At 42.8% G+C, this 22,364-nt stretch overlaps 1 protein-coding gene and 1 long non-coding RNA gene across 2 annotated transcripts in view; one reads left to right on the forward strand and one right to left on the reverse strand.

Annotated features, from left to right (window-relative positions):
• LOC143016562 (uncharacterized) overlaps window positions 1-21,895 on the forward strand; it is a 29,802-nt gene extending 7,907 nt beyond the window's left edge. Inside the window, exons 2-3 of the long non-coding RNA XR_012965538.1 lie at window positions 6,316-6,443; window positions 21,217-21,895. This is a non-coding gene — a long non-coding RNA (uncharacterized LOC143016562). The remainder of the gene's footprint in view (window positions 1-6,315; window positions 6,444-21,216) is intronic.
• shisa9b (shisa family member 9b) lies at window positions 2,442-12,237 on the reverse strand. Its single transcript, XM_076170949.1, has 4 exons — window positions 11,729-12,237; window positions 10,958-11,067; window positions 4,444-4,581; window positions 2,442-2,815 (listed from the first exon to the last, which is right to left on the reverse strand). The coding sequence occupies exons 1-4, from the start codon at window positions 12,235-12,237 to the stop codon at window positions 2,442-2,444; spliced, it is 1,131 nt and encodes a 376-aa protein (XP_076027064.1).
• Window positions 21,896-22,364: the final 469 nt, after the last annotated feature.

A 22,364-nucleotide genomic window follows, 5' to 3' on the forward strand; every position in this document is an offset into this window, starting at 1 on the left:
ATGTAGCTTCGTAATCAGGAACATCTGCTTTCAGTGCCAAATCCATGTCACAGTTGAGTCTGGATTGGGTGACTATGCCACATTTCATACACTTCTATGGAAACACTGAACAGGTCCCACAGTTATTTTGGAGTCCCCCGACAACCCAACAACTACCCGACAGCGTGCGTCTCATCTCTTGTATTGTTTGTGGCGACTTGAGGAGACATAAATACAATGCTCTTCACTAGCAGTTTCCCACTTCCCACTTGTATATCAGCTATACGTGCAAACTCGTTCTCCGCCGCTTGAAATAGGCGGCGGCATGACTAAGACCTGCGGGGAGGTGTGGGCATCGTTTGCGTTGGCAATAACTAACAAGTGACCAACTGCACCGACGGGACTTCTGTTTATGATAAACATTTAGCGCCATGTGGCATCGTTTACCACGTCTGGCTGGACTGTGTGTGTGTGTGTGTGTGTGTGTGTGTGTGTGGCAATACTTGAAAGTCATCTAGTCGTGGCAATAATAGATGTTTGGCCAATAGTTTGCATAAATGAACAGGAGTCTTCTGCCCCGACTGCATCCATTCATTCAGGAATATCATTTAGTGTGAACCAGTTGGCGTCTCGCAGCCGTCTTGAAGTCTTAAAAACTCGTGACTCTGTCAATCTGGAGGACACATTTTCTTTTCATCCATGTTGGTTTTGTAGAACAGGTGGCCTCAGTCTTGTATTGTAAACCTTGTTAGCCTGAGACGCGCTCGTGGCACCCTGCTCCAGCTTCGCCTACAGGCACCATTGTTTCCCTTATTTTCCATTTTTCAGTCTTTTAGTGTATCTTGGTTTTCTTTATTTAAAAGTGAGACGTTTGAATTTCATCATCAACCACTTGTTTACTCTTTTCGGTATCATTCAGTCATGTTATCCAAGATTGCTAAAGAACTATGTAGAGTCAACTATCCAGTATAATGTCACAAAACCAAAACGATGATCTGATATTTTGTTGCTTTAGCGCTACAGGGACATTTGAACTCGATGTTAATATCAAAAATATTCCTCAAAGCAGGTTTGAACCAAAAACCAGGTCAGTATTATTGTGATGTATTTTGTGAGGATCAATCAGAGTCACAGCAGGTTCCTTACAGATTTCACCGATGGTCCTTCCTGGAGTTAAACACACTTCTACCAAACTTAGATGTCCACATAAATCAGGAATTCCATCTATGATACAAGCTCTGGGTTTTAGTTGGTGATTTTCTGCATCATGGTTGTAATACTGGGGCTTCTACGATATTTATAGCATAATCACGCACATGCTGGTACTGACGAGAGGCAATATGACACCAATACAACACTGGATCAATACTCTGCTGCTACACTTATCCTATCCGTCATAGAAGTATATGTCATAGGACGTCTATTGTTTGGATTTCTGCCACTTTAAAGTTGCTTCACAAACTTTTAATATTCTTTTGTAATGGCTGTTTGAATGAATGAATGAATGAATGGAGGTGTGCGTCCTGGAAACGACCACGAATAAGTTTGTGTCTCAGTTCCGTCCGACAGACTAATTGTGATGTGACGTGATTTAGCTTCAATTTAGAGCTTCTGAGATTTGTTTTGAATGATCATACGCACGTCACCATGGACTAGTTCAATCGTGGCTCGCGATCCAATTTAACAACGTCTAAAATTACACAACCAGATCCCAAAAAACTCATTTGTCACCGGCCGTCACTGTGTTTTCTATTTGAACGCACTAACGGAGGGAAAAACCCACCCAGAAATGTTGAGTTTAATGTCACAATTCTGAGTCATTAGTCATTATTATCGTTGCTATTATTACTCCGCTGTCATCATACTGACCTCACAACTCTTAGATTAATCACAAACATTTTTTCCCTGCTGGCCCCAATTTTCCTAACCCTCTTTATTTCACCGGCCTGATTCTCACAGAATGAACCAAACGGGAAACATGCGACTTGACTCATTGGTTTGGAGGCTAAAAACTGTTCAGGTGATGCAGGTGAGACACAAAAGTCATTTTGGGACGTTTGACTTTCCTCCATTTGTGCTTAATTTTCCCTCTTCGGCGTGTAAGCTGTACAAGGACATCGGCGCATTTCATCAATTGACCCAAAAGAGTTGTTTCCTCCTTTAGAGGGTGGAGTTTTAGTCCATATAATACTTCGTACGCCATTTTAATGTGATATGATCTCAGCACTGACAACTTATACTGTCTAGCTTTGTTCTTGTTTTAGGAGTTGGGTAATGTGAGTATTATTTGTGACACACTCATCATCAGTCTGCGTGTCCCTGGACGTCCTCAGCACCGAGTCTGTCGCACCTCACTGCACATATCACAGTCAACAACACAGCAGGTATTGTTTTCTCCGACGCAGACTCCCCCGGACTTCACTCCACCCTCGTTTTCCAAGCGTGATGCCGAGACAAAACCCTCATACTGTCACTTCTGTCTTACTGTTGGTGACAAAGTAGGGCTGCGGAGGCATGTAGCGAGCGGCGTGCGGCCCCTTGTCTACCACGCAAAGTTTCTTTGGGCCGTAGCTCTGCCGCAGCCCCGCCGTGTCCTTGGCCTCCCAGACTCTCAGCACCCCGGGGCTGGAGCTGGAGCCGTACACCACAGACTGGGAGCCGCTGAGGCCCTTGGGGTTTTTGTGCTTGTGTTCGTGGTTGGAGTGCTGTCTGGGCGGGCTGTAAGGGTTACTGGGCTCCGGCTCAAAGTCCACGGGCTCCATGGGGAGGCTGCCTTTGGCCGTCATCTCCATCACCTGCTGCCGGTTGATGTAGAAGCTGTCGTTGGCTTTCTCAGCTAGAAAACACACACATGAGAAAGAGACCCTTAACCTCATACAACCTCATGCCAATATAGAAACGGCTCATTCTGTTGGAGGGAAAAAGGGAAGTATTTCATTCTTTAATCACAATTGTTTAACATTTAAGTATCATCCACATGCAACAAGATGCAAAAAGTTGTGTGTCCTGAGCAGAAAGTGTTTGACTGAAGTTAACAGTAACGACCTCATCATCTTTATCAAAGTGAAAAAAACATACTTTTCAAAAATAAACCAAGAATATTCCTGGACTTTTCTTTAATCAACGCCCTCTGCACAAATAATTCTCACATTAAAAGCTTTAAATAACCATAGATTTCACATTCATAGTTTGTGACCGCAAAAGTGAGTAGTTTTGATTTTATGAAATCAAAAACAGGACAATTCTTCTTCTCAGTATTTCACATTTCTTCTCTTCTTTACTCTTTGAAAGTGTCTCTGCTCTGACGTTAAGGTGGAAACAAAGTCATGCAGCCTGGAGGATCATCAGCTGCTTCAGTACACACACACACACACACACACACACACATGCGCACACGCGCGCACGCGCGCACGCACACACACAGTAACACCATGGAGGCTTCATCGTGCACAGTTTGGTCGCATCCCGCTCCGACTCATTTGTGTTGTGATCGTCTCCCTGGTTATCTCTTGTCCCCTGTCTCATTAGCTAAGATATGCTCTATTTTTTAATTTTCCCTGATGATCGGTTTGTTTGATGGCACTCGGTGGATTAGTGGCGGTGAAGCTTCAGATGCTCCCGTGGATCACAAAAACACAGAAGGTTTCAAGCGACCGGACAACCGGTAACTATGAAAAGTCACATTTCACAAACCCCAGTCCAGATCCATGACTGTCTTTACTCCAATCTTTGCTGCCAATTGTGCTTATTTGTTCTCCACTCGTGTTAGACATTCGAGAAAATAAATCACTGCCAGATTTTGGTATTTTAATAACATTCAGAGATAAGAAACAGTTAGATTTTCTGATATCATCGTTTCTATTATCACAAAAACGGTTTAGATCAGTCTCGCATGCTGCTCGTCTCGTTGCTCGTCTGCCAAAATAGCAGCACGAGAGAAGCAGGAAACGCATTCCTATAAATAAACTTTTCACCGTCTCTCTGTGGACACTGATGGACGACTTGAACTGACAAGAATTTGTGTCGGCCCCTGGTTTTGATGTAGAAACGAGCAGGATCGTGCTTAAAAGGAAAACGGAGAGTAAACGGTAGTGTTAAGACGACCTGTTTAATTACAGCGCCTGAGTAGAACAAACAAGGATCCTGCTGTCAAGAAATTGGTAGAGATGAAAGGAAAAAGTCCCACAGACATGTTTGCTTTCTGTCATCCTTTGATTGTTATACCGTTATGTAAACAGAAGAAGTAACGCCTAATAACTGCAGCTGACACAATATTCTATTAAGACGAGTGAAACATGCAATTTGTCTGCCATCCACCAGACTTATTACTTCCTGACGTATTTTCTCTTCTTGTTTATTTCCTTTTCTCATTCATATGTCCAACGTCTTCCTTATATGACACGCTGACATTGTGCAACACTTATTGATGGGTAATACACTCCGCTCATGCAGAGGCTTTCTTACCCACGGCCTTGAGGGTGGCGTACTTGTTGAGGTCCTTGACGGGCTTCTGTTGATCGTAGGGACTGGTGCGGCCCACGTCGGGATACGGCTGCGTTATCAGCGGGGATCCTTGAGCCGCGTTGTTCATTTGGCTGCCGTCTAAAAGAGGAGAAGAAGAAGAAAGGGGGAAGAAAAGGGTGCGAAATTTGGTAAATGCTATAAGTGTGTTTGACCGCAGGCAGCATGAAGTGAAACAACTACACACAGCTGATTTGTGGAATACACTACAAATATGACGTTCTGTTTAAACGTGACAAAATCAAATCAGGGCATTCAAAAGGATCAAAACATACGTCACCAATACATTTAGCCTTCATTTCGTCTTCAAAATGCCAAGAAAACAACAAGTATGACAACTAAGCAAGCCTGGTCTCTGGCGTGTGCAACAGTTTGCCGGAGCTAATGCTACACACACACACACACACACACACACACACAGAGTGGAGGAGAACAAATAGGATCGTTGACACAAATCGCCAATTAGTGGCATAAGAAAGAGTGAAAGCATGAAGGTCCCACTTAAAGAGCTTATTAGCCAAAGCTCTCTGTCAACCAGCGATGTTTGATCACGTTGGTTCAACTGAGACGGAGCACAGATCCTCCATCAGATGATTGTTTTCGGCCCTGATGTCCTCTTAGGGATCTGAAGTGTGAAAAACCAAAAGCATCCGTACATACTCCATATAAATCCACTTGCTGGTTGAATATAGAATGATAACGTCACTTTTTTCTGGCCTTTCTGGGCGACCCAGCTGGAGAGTCATGACTGCTCTTTGTGAGAGGGCACTATAATCCTATAGGAGACATCTGGTAAATTAAAGGGTGCACAGCAAATAGACTGGCCCCCCGCCTGCTGGCACGACAGGGCAAACAGATGTTCCGAGCGTCTTCTGTTTAAACTGGAGGTTGTAAGTGGAACGTACCAAGTCACAGGCCCCCGGAACATGAGCAGGCACCTTCGTATGTACAGTCGTGTGTGTGTGTGTTTAGTTGTATTTCCATAGGTATTAACGGACCGCAAGGATGGTTCAATGCTGGATGTGCGTACTTGGTGGCTCATTAATTGCTCATTGCTGCTTCCTTCTGTGGATAATCTTGACCTGTCACACTTCAGATGTCACAAGGTCGTGAGTCAGAAGCCGTTCTCTGCTATTTGTCACGATGCAAATGGTACACTCAAGTTAATCGTAGATGTGGCTCAACAAAGGAGTTGCCAGTATTAGAGTAGAACCTACTTAGTGTAGAACCTATGGATTGTAAGTCAGATCTCTCTCTCTCTCTTTCTCTCCCTGTGAGTATACTTACATTTGTCTGAGATCCTTGCAGCTGACCAACTTGGCGCCCCAGTATAGTATCTCTTTGTTGTTATGCCAACACTATATGACCTCTTATGGAGAGAAATGTGTGTTTCGCCCAAGCTAACACCACTGTGATTGCCAATAGTGCGTGCGTGCGTGTGTGTGTGTGTGAGCTCTATTCAGAAAACCTTCGTGTGAGTCAAAGCCTCCTCTGTCAATAGTAAATTCACTTCTGCTGCTAGTGTGTCTCATTGATGAAGAATCGTGGCGCCTTTAGGGCCTTTAGTTGAATAAAACAATGTTGTGGAAGCTGTGTGACACTTCAGGATGATGAGGATGATTTGATGAATGAAATCAGAAAAGTCTCAACCAGCATTTAATTACAAAAAGTATTGTCACTGTAATAATAATTCATGGTTATAGTTTATAAACTTTTCATTTTGGGGAAAGATCTAGTCCTTTGCTCTACAACGCCTAGGATTAAAACAGACCATTAATACAGGAAATGGGTTAATTGGGCCCTTATTCCCAATAGGTCAGCAAGAAACATCATCGCTGTGCTAATTAATTTGGTAAGGACCAAAATGATCGATGCTGTCTCATGATGCACATGGAGCGATCCATCTATCGACTCCACCGCAGAGAATGAGTCACAGAGCTGCGGTGAGTAAATGTGTAACTCAGCTAGGATCTCTTGACAAATGTTAGAGGATTGAATATTTCTAATGAGTTAACGGGACCAGTTTCCCCCCCGTTTGTCTGAGCGTCCTACTTGATGGTGCTGGGGCTGCTGGGGCTACTGGGGCTGCTGGGGCTGCGGGGGCTGCTGGGGCTGCGGGGGCTGCTGGGGCTGCGGGGGCTGCTGGCCCGTCGCCGTCTTACTTAAAGTATCTGCATCGGATCCATCTGCATTGTCTTTTCACCTCCTTTGCTAAACTTGTCGACCTGCTTCCAATTCACCCTAGAAACCTATTGTTAACTAGGTCATGTATGCAAAGCCCTGAATATATTAGTCCACATTTAAGATCAAAATCAAATGGATTGAATACTTAAAATCAAATAAATATCAACATACAGGCTCCTTTTAATCAAACTACTACTACTGTTGGGTTTGATTGAGGTCAAATGTAATGTTCATTCATGGGTTTCTTTTCTATATGCATCATGTTTCTAGGCGTGCACTTGAATCTGGATCCAGGTGCATCGGCACTATTAGGACGACTCCATTGTGTTGTGAGTGAGCACTTGTGATCAGATTATTACACAGACCGACGATACGGACAATACGGCGGAGCTGTCGTAGCCCATTAAACTATTTTTAAGATTGTATGCGTTCATTTCTGAGCCTTTGTAGGTCACATACTTATGAGACACTTCTTTAAAGCCCTGCACACCCACAGGGACGCCCACACAGGTGATTTCACAGACACTGGCTCCTCAGGCCTCTTCAGGGTTCTGCACTACAGTACACACAGTAAACACACAGACCTGACATGCTTGAAGGACATCTCCCTGACTTTTCCCCATGTTGTTGTTGCAGCTATTGTAGTGTTTTGGTGAACCTCCTACACTCCCCCCGTAGCTCAGACCAACATCAAACTCAAGGTCTTCGTCATCCAGAGCAGCTGAAAATACCTGCAGGTTTGCAGCGCCCGGGAAAACAACCAGAGATAGCAATGTGGAGTGAATGAAGTAAACATTAAAGCTGTGACAGCAAAAGGAAGGATGTGATGTGTCATCTCACGGTCAGACCACCAACTTGGACACAAGGCTGAAATAGTGAAACAATTGGAGGCTTTAGTGGTTGATTGTGTGCCCGTGTGTGTGTCTAAAAGCGCTCCTTTGTGTTTGTGGCTGTTCTGTCAGCTGCTCGGAGAAAAGCGGGCTGTTTCTGTCAACGTGTGAGGTTAAACACTCGACGGATTGTTTCGGGAAATAAGTGAGTGAACACTCCAGACACAGACGCCTCCTTGGAGCTCATCAAAGATTTAAGAGAGTATTCTGGGAGCTGAATGCCCAGAAATAAATGGTACAAGGAGAAGGGCGCTCTTATCTACAGGCAGCCTACTTTCAACTTAACAATGAAAATATTCTTTAGTCTCCACTTCAGTTTCCTTAAACTATTGACATTCAACATTATATTATAGGATTGTGAGGATATTATCACTAATTAATGATGTTAATTTAAGGCTACATGGGAATTATTTCTTACCCGGTTCAATAACATGCAAATAAAAAACAATACGCTGATCAATCAAAGAATAAAAATATGAGTTATTGGTAGAACAATTGTGAAATCTGATGACACCTGATGATGACAGTTGACACATTGGTTCCCCCTTGTTGTGAATTGTCATATTACAGAAGCTCAAAGGTTTTTGTTTTCCAAAACGATTAGTAGGAGAGAGAGAGAGCAGAGAGAAACCAGGCACTTGTTCAGCATTCGCCACCTGCTGCATGCGTTTCTAGTCTTGCATTTGTCCTTATTTGGGGGATGCGTCTGCATACTGAGAGCGTTCCATGGCAAGAAAGAAATGAGGCCATAGTGTAGCTTCAACTTTTTTCGCCTTCCTTGTCAAGTCAAGTGCCAGATTTACTGTTATTCTCCATGTTAATTAAAGAGGTGAAAATGACTGATTCCAGGTAAATGTGAGCCATTGCTCTCCAGATAATTTTCTCTCTTGACCTTCGGTTTGTGACATTAACCGGCTCCTCAAACAGATGGTGCATTTCAGAGGTAGGAACCTATTTGTTCGCGAGGAAGCCCTGAATAAGAAGAGATAATGAGATTTGACACATATTTAATTATCCTCACACGAGTCCAACTTTAAACTGAGGTGATGTATTACCTGAAACTGTGAAGGGGGGGGGGGAAATGCACCAGTAGAGAAGTGAGGTGAGAAGTTTCCTTTGCGTTCTACTTGTTAACATTATTTCCCTGCTATGAATGGATGAAAACAACTTTAACTCAAACCGTCTGTGCCATACACCTTGTGTCCTTTCATACATTATTAAGGGTGCAGTCAACCAAACCAAATCTCCGTGCTAACATTGGAGCTGACGGCCTAATTAGCTGCTTAAAGATATGAAGCCTGGGCACATGGCAGGTGAAAAATAGAAGCATGCACACACTCTACTTTTGGTCGTTATTTCTCAGCTGCTGTCACAGGTAATGCAGCTGAGAAACATTTCTATACGGCAGTGCAGTGAGGAAATGGACTGTCATGCACCATTGGAGTGTTGGCAGTGAGCGGAGACGTGGCACTCTCCTCTCTGGCTCACTGCCTGGAGCAGAAGGAGGCCGCACAGTCCACAGTGGCCCCATGTGCGGGCGCATGACCAGCAGGACACGGACATGATAGCCCGAGTAGCCAAAGTAACTCGGCGCACAAAGTCTGTACAACTTGGGAGGGAACGGGGAGGTTGGAGCCCATTTTTCTTTAACCTGCAACAGATCGGAACCAAACTCTCCTCGCCACCACAAGGAAGCACATGGGAGGAGTTCATGACTGAGCAACATGGCAAACACCTGCAGAATCCCTCTAATGCATCCCTAAAGTGGCGTTTTCTTGAGCTGCTAATGTGGCGTTCAAGGTCAACCAAGTAGACCAGAAGTAGAACTCATATTGGTCACATTCGACAGAGGGCTTAAGCCAAGATGTCTCATAGCAACCGTGCTGGGTAAGGTGACATATCCATCTGCAGTGCGCATGCATGTGTGTGTGTGTGTGTGTGTGTGTGTGTTATGGACCTGACCTTGAAGGACATAGCCAGTCCACCCATCACCTGGGAGAAATCCGTCATTCTAAAGTAAAACCTCCTGCCCCGTGGCTCCCTTCGTGTCCGCCGATACACACCTCAGAGAGTCTAATAGGAGTCCAGAATAGCTACACGGATGAGAAAGGTGTGATGCAATATCATTCCCCTCTGACCATTAAATATGATTGATCGTAGGTACAATAACTTATTCGGGGCAAATGGAACCAAATTCATCATCTTACCCGTGATAATACTTCCAAATTAATATCAAGCTCAAATGAAAGGTTATTTTTATTCCGTACGTGACAGAACATTTGAGTGAGTGGAGTGACTGGACTTGTTTTATGATGATGTTACATTAACTCACATTTCAATCATTTCCTCCTGGGAATAACGGCACAGGGAAATGGGATATTTAATCAGGACACATTTTCGGTGGAGTGTTACATAAGTTTGGACGTGGACTACTTTCAAAAACCTGTTATTTCCCAAAACAATCAAATTCTGTGGAGGGTTTTTTGTGAACAAGTCGATTCAGAAGCCCATGGTTACAATTGTCTTCCTTTAACTGTTAGAGAAATACCCTACTTATTTTCTGTAATAACTGGAAAACTGTCAATAAAACCCTTCGGCTGCGTTTCATAAGTCAAAGTGTCAGTTTCCCTGTATTAAAGGTGAAGTACTCTGAGCGGCGTTAAGATGATTACGTGGTAATTATTCAGCGAGAAGATAAGACAGGAAAGGGAATCGTTGGCTCGCCGTGTCAGTGCTGCCGTCTCACCTCAGCTCGTTTATTAGGCAGCGGCGGAGATTTTTACCTGCATTGAAACCACACTTTGGAAAATCGAGCTCGCCCTCTAAAATACCGCTATTACTTTCTCGCTTTGCATTTCCAAAACTCAATATGCAACAGAGTTTCCAGCTGGGTGGTTTTGTGGCGTCGAACTCACATTTTACTGTGAATGTTATGTTATTTTATGTGGTTCTATTGGTTTTTGATGAATTACAGTTAGGGAAAAATGAAAGACCTCAAAGTGTGTGTAGGAACAAAAACCTGCAGCCAGTCCATATTTATATACAAAGCAAAGCTCTCTCTCTCTCTCTCTCTCTCTCTCTCTCTCTCTCTCTCTCTCTCTCTCTCTCTCCCTCTCTCCCTCTCTCCCTCTCTCTCTCCCCCTCTCTCTCTCTCATATTAATGAGTAAGAAAGATGAATATAAGGTGTGAGGCCATTAGAAACCATAAGTGACGACTCCAATAAGCTAGTATGTCTCATGTCATTACTAATGGCCTCTCCAGCTGGTCGGGTCATCTACTAAAGCGTCCTGTCCTCCACATCTCTTCCAGCACAACGACAAACCGAAGCAACAAACACGTTCAGCTCAACAAACCTTGAAGTTAAATCAAGGCAAACACTTACGGAGACTGTTGACCGTTACTCTGGTGTGTATGTTCTCATAGTGCTGCCCCTGCATTCCGATGTCATCGGTGTGTTCCGAGGCCGGATGGCGAATCACGTGTGCGAGAGCCCTGAGAAGACAAAGTAACACTGAGTGAGGCCATTCTTCATTACATGACACCACGTGATGCATCAGAGTGTGTCGTATTGAGCCTTGTTTTTGTGTTCGTAACGTGCTGAACACATGAATGGACAGCAGAGGAATGGATTTTGCTGCATGAGGCGTTTTGAGAGGTTTTGATCTATGTTTTGATTCTTTGTCATAGCTGACAGTCTTTGTAGCTGGCATGCATCGATGCTGAGCAAAGTTGCAGTTTTCCATGAAGCAGGAAAGTGCAAACAATCACAGCAACCGTTCAAACGTCCAGCCTACTTCAGGTATGTGCCATTGGGCCACGTCCATGCCCATTTCAGACAGAAAGGACAGATTTGAACCCTATAGCTGTGGGGTAACGGTCCTCACTGAGCCATATAGCAACATCAGTCTGAAGTGAGCAAATGTGTGTCAACCTGTGGCTGTAGGGCCGTTATATGGTCCAACCAGGTATTTCTGGGGCTATTTTGCACATAGTGTGTGTGTGTGTGTGTGTGTGTGTGTGTGTGTGTGTGTGTGTGTGTGTGTGTGTTTTATTTGTTTGTTTGTTGCATTTTATAAAAAATAGTATATTTTCTCCAATAACTCCACCACAGCTTCACCCAAACGCATCATCATCACCCTCCATGTCGCCTTACCTGGACATGTTCTCTCTGTGTGGCCGGTGCGTCTTCTCCAGCCCCAGCTTGGTGAAGATGCCCACCAGTGCCATGATGGCCACGACCCCGCAGATGACATACACGATGAGGTTGGTCTTATCCTTGGTGGTGTCCAGCGTCACGTCCACTTTCGGCGGGGGTCTGCCTGTCGTCATCCACGGCTGCGTCTCGTAGTTGTTACAGGTGGTCTGATCCAGCCTGGCGCTCTTAAACGAGCAGCAGAACCGGAAGCCACAGGTGCCGCAGCAGTACATGTAGCTGCCCGTCCGGCAGACGAACGCCGGGTCCCACTGGCCCATCACGTCGAAGTAGCCGAGGCACCTGTCCTCCGTGTGCGAGCTCTCCGTGACGCCGTTCCCCCCGTCCCTTGACTCGTTCGACTCGGTCACTATCATGAAGTCGTCCAGGGTCTCGTCCGGCTCGCCTTCCGCGTCACACACCATAACTTTGACCAGAAAGTAGCCGAGCAGCAGCTCCGTGCCCCGCATCGTCGCTTCACTTTGTATCCCGTCCAGATAAGCGCTCACAAGCCCAGACGCATCTTCCACAGAGACGCCGCACAGCCATGCGTAAATGTGCCTTCAGTCGGCGCTACATCCGTGCGTAAAAGCAGCGTAAAAGCGCTCCTCTACGACGCCCTCCTTGGTTTAGACAAAAAAAAAAGCACCCAAACAAAGACAGCGAGGTACTTTCTCCTTATGGTGGCTGTTACTGTGATGGAGTGTGACGCCTCTGGCTGCGCTCTGAGACCCTCCAGCTCCTGATCCTCCCCACACACAGACAGGCACAGACCCCGGTGAGTGAGGGAGTGAGTCGGGGGGGGGGGGGGAGGGAGAGAGAGCGAGAGAGAGAGAGAGAGAGCTGCTTGCACCCAGTGGTAGAGATAACACCTTTATTAGAACAGAACAACACATGTTGTAATCTCATGCTTAGTCATTAAATACACGTTATCAAATAATCAATCAAAGGAAGTTACACTAAAACGGACACACACCAGGTAACAAATACATCTCCAGCTGTCACGTTTGGTATTTTTAAGCTTTAAGCACGTTTTGTATCAAATGTCAGAATGGCTTGATTTTAGGATTTTGTTCCGGATTATATTGTGTCATATCTTCATCAGTAACTGTTGCAGATGTGGCAGTTTTCTATCTTATGTATCCTTTTCCAGATTTCCCTCAGATTTGCACTCAGCCTTTCTGCTCCTCAGAGGATGGACCATCGATCATTTTGCTGCACTACTATTAAGCCGAATCTTCCACTTATACACAATCCACATTAGGCTCTGATGGAATGATTGCCATGTAATTTCATGACTAATGCTCGCCTGCAGTTCAATCATTTATATTCTTCATTTTTCAGCCACCTGTGAGAAAAACAACTATTTGATTTTCACAATTGGTTGAAGTTCAGAGTATAGCAATATGACATTTTGCTCTGAAAACATTGCAGCTTCCTTTATGTGAGGCTTTATAGTCCAGGCAAAGTAGCGTTTTACGACAGACTAATTGTAAAAGATTTTTTTGCAGCTTGGATCATTTCTGAGGTGTCCAGAACAACAATGTAAAAGTCCTAAGAAATCCTAGTTGAGGAAATATGTTTAATTCTCATCAATCCGAGATGTGTGCCAATAAGGCCAGGCAACAATACACCCCAATGGGGCTATTTTTTTCCTTTACTCCTATCAAAATCAAACTTTACACAATGAAAGTACCCATGAAAGGTAACATTTTTTGTATTACAAGTTTCTTTGAAAATGATTTTTAATATGCAAATGAGCTATACACTAATCCAATATGCCCAAAATACACCCAAATAGGCCTAATTGTTTCCTTTACTCCTACCACAATACAACTTGACATAGTAAAAGTATACATGAAAATAAACTTTTTTTGTATTACAAGTTTCTTTTGAAATTAATTTGAATATGCACATGAGCTCCACACTTACTGAATATGTCCTAATTTGCATAGGCAGAAACGCCATTCGTATGTATGACAAATACATCGGCCCAGTCTTCATCCAATCATTGTACTGCCAATGGGTGATGGCAATGCTTGCTTTTAGACTGGCCTCTAACCTGAAAACTGCCTGGCTTGGTAGTACCTGCCAGGGGTATAACCCCCGCCGGTATAGTCTTCAGGGTCATGGAGGCACACAAGCCTCCCCACCACGACAAGGTAGCAACAACAGGGGAGGTTTTTTTTTTGTGTTTGTTATTTTATTTTATTTTTTCTTTTTAAAGTTTTTTCTAATGTTTTCTTTTTTTCAAATCCAGCCTGGATCCTCAACCCTTCTCTGTGGCTCTTCGTTCTGGCACCCCCTATATCACTTCCTGGTTTGTTCTTTGCTGAGTTGTTCCCCTCTGGGTCATACTCATCTGATAAATCAGGCAACTGTGAGTTTGTACAGCTAGTACCACGACATTCTCCACAAATGGCAGTGCAAGGGAGTCCATGTTTTTTGCATGTGAGCTCTTTGTGCTGCAGTCTTTCCTGCAACTACAGCGGACTACATCTAGTATTTCTGGTGGTGCCGCAGGCTGATCGGTCATTATTGGTCTAAAAGCAAGCATTGCCATCACCCATTGGCAGTACAATGATTGGATGAAGACTGGGCCGATGTATTTGTCATACATACGAATGGTGTTTCTGCCTATGCAAATTAGGACATATTCAGTAAGCGTGGAGCTCATGTGCATATTAAAATTCATTTTCAAAGAAACTTGTAATACAAAAAATGTTACTTTTCATGGGTACTTTCATTGTGTAAAGTTTAATTTTGATAGGAGTAAAGGAAAAAAATAGCCCCACTGGGGTGTATTGTTTCCTGGCCTTATTGGCACACATCTCGAATGATCTATGCTGAAAGAAATTCTTTTACAATTAGTTCTATTTTTGGCTCCAAAATGAGTTACTTTGCCTGGACTGTTAGTGTGATGGCTGTATGTCATAGTTCTGTGCTGCCCAAATCCAGAAACACAAGAACACTGGTTTGATGATGAACATTATGTATACTTTGGTGAGGCACATCAAAAAATGTATAGCGTTACATTCAAACGCTGTGGGTTTGTTTGATTAGAGCCATTTTTATTCCAGCTGTGTTCTGTCTGACCACTTTCATACTGGGCTCCTTTGCTCAGCCCGCTGCCTCCGTCACCTGCAGGCCTGAACAAGCTGTAAAAAGATGGACTGATGGATCCGAGTCTAATCATAGATACAGCATGGAAGCGTAAAAATGGAAGAAACTAGAATCATCAATATTCCTGCGTCTAAGTAGCAACAAGTACTCGGACATTTCCAGTGTTTAGCTGCAGGTAAATGCCACCTTCTTTTTGTTTAAATGTCATTTACACAAGACAAGATAGTGAAAGAACCTTGACAAGCGCGGGTTTACCAAAAAAAACTACTAGGCAGTTTATTTTTAGAGAAACCCTTTTATCTAAAATTATGATCAGTGAATGGAGGTCCGACCATCTGTCACCTCCCAGATCTCACTCTTACTCTCTGATGTACGATCATCTCATCCATGGAAGGCCTCTTTTATTTATGACGGCTGTCGTCAAAGTTTTTGCTCAGAGTTGCCTATGAATAGTTTGCGCTCCCCAAGGAGAATACTTGGACGTTTATTTCAAGTGAAACACTGCTGCTTTATTGCTGTTGCTTGCTCCCAGCAATCAATCCAATGTATTGTGTATTCTTAGAGTTGTTAGAGTGGAGGCGAGTTGAAGCTGATTGGCTGAGGGCCTCGTACTCTGAAATCAGCTGCTGGAAATGACAACTTCCAAAACCTGTTCAACTCTTAATAACGTCCACAAATCTGATACCTCGCAAACAACGTCTACATAGAAACAAAGGAATCGTTGTCCTCTTTCAGAATATGTAATTTGACCTTTTCAACTCCCTGGTTCTTCTTTATTTTCTGACCTTATTGGACCATAATACATTCCTATGTTTAGCAAGTTCTCCTGCTTCTCACAGTTCAACTAGTTTTCAGAATACAGTTACAGTGTTTGTGGGAGAGCCAGTTGTTCCACATGTGGTATTCAGCCATCTTTTCAGACTGACTTAATCATTCAGGTACAGAATCCATTGAAAGATCTTTCAGGCTCTTCAGCATTCGGCTAAACACTTCAATCACAGCACATTTTATTCAGGAAATGCATTTTGAGTTAATATATATATATATATATATATATATATATATATATATATATATATATATATATATAACTATCCTTATAAAGAGATCCTCTTATTTACATCATGCGTCAAGAACCAACTGCCATGTGAACAGGAACAAATACTTTCTTGTTGCTAAAGGACAAATTGAAGCTAACTGAAGTCTAACATGTATTTAAGGCTTGATTGATTAGTTCTAAGCCTGGCATAGAAGCATCTGGCCAGTGCTTCACTCACTCTGATTGGGTGTTAATAGTGTTAAAAAGAGGAATCTTGCTCTTGTAATCAAACATGTTTCACTTCACTGGTGTGTGTGCTGCTGTGGGGCACCTGTGTATGACTGCAGGTGCTCTGGAGTTTCTCGGTGTGTGCCAAGCTCTGGGTGGGAGCAGGTGGTCAGACGAGAGTCCTAATATTCTGCTCTGACAGGGAGACGGTCTTATTAAATGACCACACCGAGTGGAATTTTAATACAGGCCCTCTCTTTTATGTTTGAGTAATGCAATTGTTAAATGAATTAGTTCAGGCCCAAACATGAAGGACATTCTGCTCTTCCACTCATGCAGATGTCATAGAACAACCGGTACACCACCTGCAGAATGTAGTGTGACCACGATTACCAACAACTCGCCGCATGAGAAGGTAAAGGCTTTATTGTGTTATCCGCCTGAAATGTCCAGGATAAACATCATAAAGCCTTTCTCAAGGTCTCATTTCAGTGTGAAGGACTTGTAAAATGAACGGCACGACAATCAAGTGCGGAATTTAAAGTGGAACTACATGACTTTCACGGATCTAATTCAGTTTGCCATGGGGAGCTAAACAGCTGGCAGAGAGGCTTGTGTTGGTGCTTGATGTGTAATCGTTGCTTCAGACACTTCAGGACAAAGAGCTCCTTGGTTATATTATATTGGTTTGGTCATGTATGATGCATGTAGCTACTTTAGCTTCATGTTGGATTGAATGTTGTCTACTTTTATTTTAGAAGAAATATTGCTTTGTCCTTCATTTCTGGAAAATTAAATTTCAATCAGTAAATGAATTTCCATGTGTCTAATTGCATTTTATTGCCACAAAAAACAGGAAATGATAAAACAAAAGACATGAAAAGACCACGTCAGAAAAATAAAATAAAATATTGAAACATTTAAAATGAAATAAAATTAAAATAAAACTAAGATAAAATATTATCTATAAATATCAAAATAAAAATAAAATATACATAGAAATAAAAGATAAGATGAAAGATAGATACAATATAAAACAATTATATTAAAACTAAGTAAAACTAAAATTTGAATCAATAAATTCATGTGATTGATTAATTAATGAGAGGTTTAGACCTCATCCATGCTGGGTAGTGCAGGTTCATCATACAGCAGTCAAAAGGTTCCAGGGTTTCTGGTGTGGAGAAGCTGAGAAGTACAAAGTGTGCGTGTGTCATGCAGATGCTCTGCGGTCATGTGACCTTGGTGCTTCGACCTCTGCTCACAGCTGCTTCAGTTCTCGGTGCAGACTCGGCTTGAAGAGCTCAGCTTCAAAGTGCTGCACAAACAACCACCCAACCCTGATTTGAGTTTTTCAGCTCTGTGGTTTCGTTTCATCTCCAGATTCTATCGGACAGGAAAACAGGAATGAGGCGGCATATTTTCAAAGACAATAATGATATTCAAAAAATATAATTGCTCCAAACTGTTTGACCATTTATCTGTGCAACTGCTTTTCAAAATAATAATAATGTTTGCTAATGTTGGGTAATGTTTGGGTCACATTAGGATCAGATCAGTCAGCCTGATGATGATCCAGTGTGGAGTGAAATGTTGCCTTTTGTTAGTAACATTGTGGGGGGAAAACACTAACAGTACCTTATTTACCTCTATTTTTCCCTCTTCTGATCTTCATTAAATGTGTAAAAGCATTTGGGTTTGGGTTTGTTGAAACTATTTTCACTTCAGCAACTTGTGTTCCCGTTATTGATTTGAACAAGTTGTCAGGCAGCATCTTTCCTGCACTGATCTGCATGAATCAACCCTTAACCATCACTTCCACCCTCTCCTTCTGACTGCTTTCATGAGTGTGAGACGAGATGGGGCCAACTCATTTTTGTTCCATGACTACAAACAGCAGACTGATAACTGGCAGTGACCCCCTGGACGCCGTGGACACAGAGGGTCAGCCAGTGTTCATTTGTGTCCGCCGTTGACATTTTCCCTCTGTCTTCTTGTTCGTTTTCTACACAATCGAGGGACAGAGGAGTGCAGTGAGGTGTTGTCATAGCAACAGAATAAAAAAAAAATAGCCAGGATGACCATGAGTGAGTCAAACACTTAAGTTACTATTATTAGTAGTTATTCTACTCTAAAAACATATTTGTCTGCCCCATTAATAGATTTATTTTAGCTCACAGAATGTTCAGTTCTTTCTGCTTTCTATTCCATGCAGTGAGGCAGCATGCAGACCGATCATGGTCCACTTAGGACTCTATCGGAGTCTCTGCTCTCCGGCTCACTGAGCTGCAGAGCAACAGCGCTGACTCGCTGCTCTGCTTCTCTGGCGGGACTCCAGGATCATTACAGCAGGATGAGGGTTCAATTCCCCTTTAAACTCTGCGAGCTTCACAGGAGTAAACCAAACCTCGAGTCCTCTGGGAGTGAGGGCTTGTGCCATGATGAAGCTTCATTCCTTTTTGTTTTCTTTCTGACGACTCTGCTTGTAGCGACTTTAACATCACGTAATCTGACTTTGACACCACTGATGTGACTTCCTTTGAACTTGAGCCTATAGACAGTTACATCTTCTTTCTTGTGTTCGTGTGTCAATTCTCGACTTTTCCACCTTCTGCTCCTGGGACAAAGCTTGTCTGTTGTCTTCTTGCTTTTTCCCAGCTTTGACACATTCTCTCTGGTTTCCATCATCTCTTTTTCTCATGTTCACTCTCTTTGTATTGCCTTCTTGATCCATCCATCTTTTCCTGCTGACCCTACCCCGCCCTCAGCTTTCCTCTCACCTTCCCGCCGGACCCTCAGGTTTTCCAGCTCAGAGTTGAGTTCTTTATTTGCTGGGAAACAGCTGAGTCTTCTTGATGTTGTCTGCTTTCTCCAACTTTTTTCTTTGTTTTCCATCGTAATTTTACAGATATGTTTTCATCATCTTTCATCCATCTACTTGTATTGTCATATCTGTATCATATTCATTCTTTTACCATCTTTCCTATTCCTCTCTTGATCCACCACCATGCATCACAGGATCTTAGCTTTGTCTAGATAAGGTTGTATAGGTGTATGTGATAATGTACTAGATAATACGGAGTCCTTTTTCTAGTTTTAGGACGTTTGTCTGTCCCATTACAAAGTGTGTGTTGATAATGTCACCTTGAGCGGTGTCCTGTGTGTTATTTAGACAAACTCTGAGCCAGCGAGTGCTTCAGCTGCACACTGAGGCTCGGCTCTCCTGTGCCGTGTAATATGAAGCACTATTCTTCGATCAGCCCTATTTTAGGCCCACACATTTTACTGGAGCAAAACTGATCTCCCTAACATGCACTCTGGGAGAATTTGGCAGGAGTACACACACACACACACACACACACACACACAGAGCAGACACTTGGCAGGCCCGCTCAAATCAAATTGGGGCTAAATTTGACCTTTGAGGGAAAGTCTGCCTCGCCATCACCTGAGCCTTTATGTGGGGACAAATCCATTTGGAGAGAGTTACATTAAGTCACAATGAGCGTTTGTGTGTGTGTGTGTGTGTGTGTGTGTGTGTGTGTGTGTGTGTGTGTGTGTGTGTGTGTGTGTGTGTGTGTGTGTGTGTGTGTGTGTGTGTGTGTGTGTGTGTGTGTGTCAGTCTCCCTGTGCATCATGTATTTCTATTTGGAGCTTCTTCCTGATGCCCCAAAATTCTGTTCCTGTGGCAAATTAGTCACAATTAAATGGGTAAAAGCGAGTAATATTTACATTAGTTTAGTAATTATTTTAGTAAGTAGTCCTCCGTTCTGGGAGCTCATCTGTAACTTTTCACACTTACACTGTAAATTTGCTCAATGTTTTCCGGTGCTTTTTCGAAAAGATAAGATGAGATAAGAAAAGATAAGATAAGATAAGATGAAATTTTATTATCCCAAGGGAAATTATTGTGCAACAATTACAGTACAGCATGAAAAAAACAAGAACCAGAAATCAGAAATCACCCAATTAGTGCAATAATGAAAAGTGCAAGAATGCAAGTAGATAATAATTACACAATAAGGGGGTACGAAGTACATACAATGGGGGGAACAGTACATGACAACATAAGTACATAAGGGGGACAAGGTTACAAGAACAATGTGCGTCCTTTCCTTTCCTTTCCTGTGTCGCTGGTCAGTTGGTGTTCAGATGTTTTGGAGCCTCTGTGTGATAAAATTTCAAAGGCACTATTCATTGCGTCACTGTTATGATCAAGCTGCCCAGTTGCACTCAAGGCTAACAAAGACTTCACCATTTATGTTGCTCACAAATTGTCTCTCCGCAGCGAAGGATGAACTTTTATTTTGCTGCTTTCTTGCTGCAAATTGACTTTCCTGTCATAAATCTCTCCCCGCCTCTCCCACAGACAAATATTGTCACGACTTTTATAGCTCAAGTCGTTTTTGTTGGGGTTTCTATTGAAAGTGACAACTCGAGGTATCACAGTTATAAATTAGGCCCAGACACATTTATTTGCAATTACACACAAGCAACACGTATAAATAAAGAAACTCTTAGTCTAAGTATGCTGTTTTTTTTGGCATTATTCGCCATTGCACTGACTCACCCTGATATGGAAACACAGTAAATACAAACATCGCTCTGTACAAATCATCCGTTCTGTTCTGATCTCACAGATTTGTCCATATCATGTTGAATTGAAGTCACAACATTGTGTACATCTAGAACCATCCCTGTCCTATAATCTAACCAAGAGACATTAACATTACATATATTGTAAAGACGACCAGTGTGCAGAGACGCTTCTTCCAAACCACCAAGACTTCGACTACAAATAGCTGTGTTTGTCACTTTCCAAAGTTTGGTTAATGTCAAAATGTACAAATCTAAATACCGTGAAACTGCCATTAATCTTCTTAGCCCTCTGTTTCTTGGGGGAATTTCATATCAATCCTTTAGCGCTTATCTATTCAAAACAAATGCAGGCTTCTCCAGATGAGAGAGCTCAGAATCCTTCGGCGAGGTCCGACGGCACCCAGGTCTCAAATTGTGACATTTAATTTCTTCGCGGGTCAAGTGTGCTTTGTTTGTTTAGGCCTTAATCACTTCTGCGGACTCGGAGGACGTCAGTGCGGCCACACTGGGAAAACAACGCAAGGAAACCAAATGACTGAAATCAATGTTCTGCCTCCATTAAGAGCTTAAAGGACACAAGGGTGAGGACTTTACTACTGCATGTGACTTTTAAGTCCATTACATCATGTATGTCAAAAGGTTTAAAGAAAGAAAGATTTAAAAACAACACACTCTCTGAACTGCTACATTTAAGATATGTTGTGCCTCTTTCCTCCATCAAATTCTGTACTGATATCTTTTAATTAAAAATCAAGTAGACGAGACCATCTCCTCTGTTTTTCTCCATATTTTCCTATCTTCTCGTATTCCCTCGTTTTGATCCACAAGCATTTCCAACTGTCCCTGCTTTTTCCGGCTAATTTTCTCATCTCTGTTCCACCCCTAGACCTGAGCCTGAGGTTCTCTGGTGGGGACCTCCAGGGGCAGCAGGTAACAGCGAGGGGCTTAGGAGCATCCTGGAACGCCTACAGCACATCTACACTATGTTAATCAATTACTAGTGAAGTTGTAGAACAAGTACAGTTGTTTTTCATGTGATGTTATGACTAAATGAGCAAATAATTGTCAATATGCCATAAAAAATAGAGTTATCTTGAACACGGCACCTCTGTGGCTGCTCTATTTATAGTGTTTGGACGTTTCAGAGCATCTACCAGCCAATCACAGTGGCTTCACTCCAGTTATTCTCTTCACTGACTAATATTATCACACTTGTCACGCTTGATGCTCAGCTCTATATTTGGGAGCGAGCGGATGGAGGGCATACGGACGGAAAGAAGTGATTAAAAGAGAAAAAAATGTAAGTATCACTCTGCGATAATGAAACAACACTTCAGATGTAATTTTAACTCTTCGGGTCAGTGCCAAGTGACCAGCTGCAGCTTCTAAAGACTTCACTGCCCCCTTGTGACTGGGAAAGTTCACACGAGTGCTTGTTTCAAACTTTTGTCATAAGTCTCCGTACTCTATGTCTCCTCTAAATTAACTGATATTTTATTTTGGCTTTCCACTCCAATGAAGTGACGCAGTTCAAGTTGGGTCATATTTTTAACTCTTGTGCTTTATGACAGGAAGTGTAAGGGTCTAATCTGGGGTGATTCTTTTATA

This window comes from Genypterus blacodes, unplaced genomic scaffold, assembly GCF_046128005.1.
Source record: "Genypterus blacodes isolate CSIRO-AG114 ecotype Tasmania unplaced genomic scaffold, CSIRO-AGI_Gbla_v1 ptg000234l_1, whole genome shotgun sequence".
NCBI lineage: Eukaryota > Metazoa > Chordata > Actinopteri > Ophidiiformes > Ophidiidae > Genypterus > Genypterus blacodes.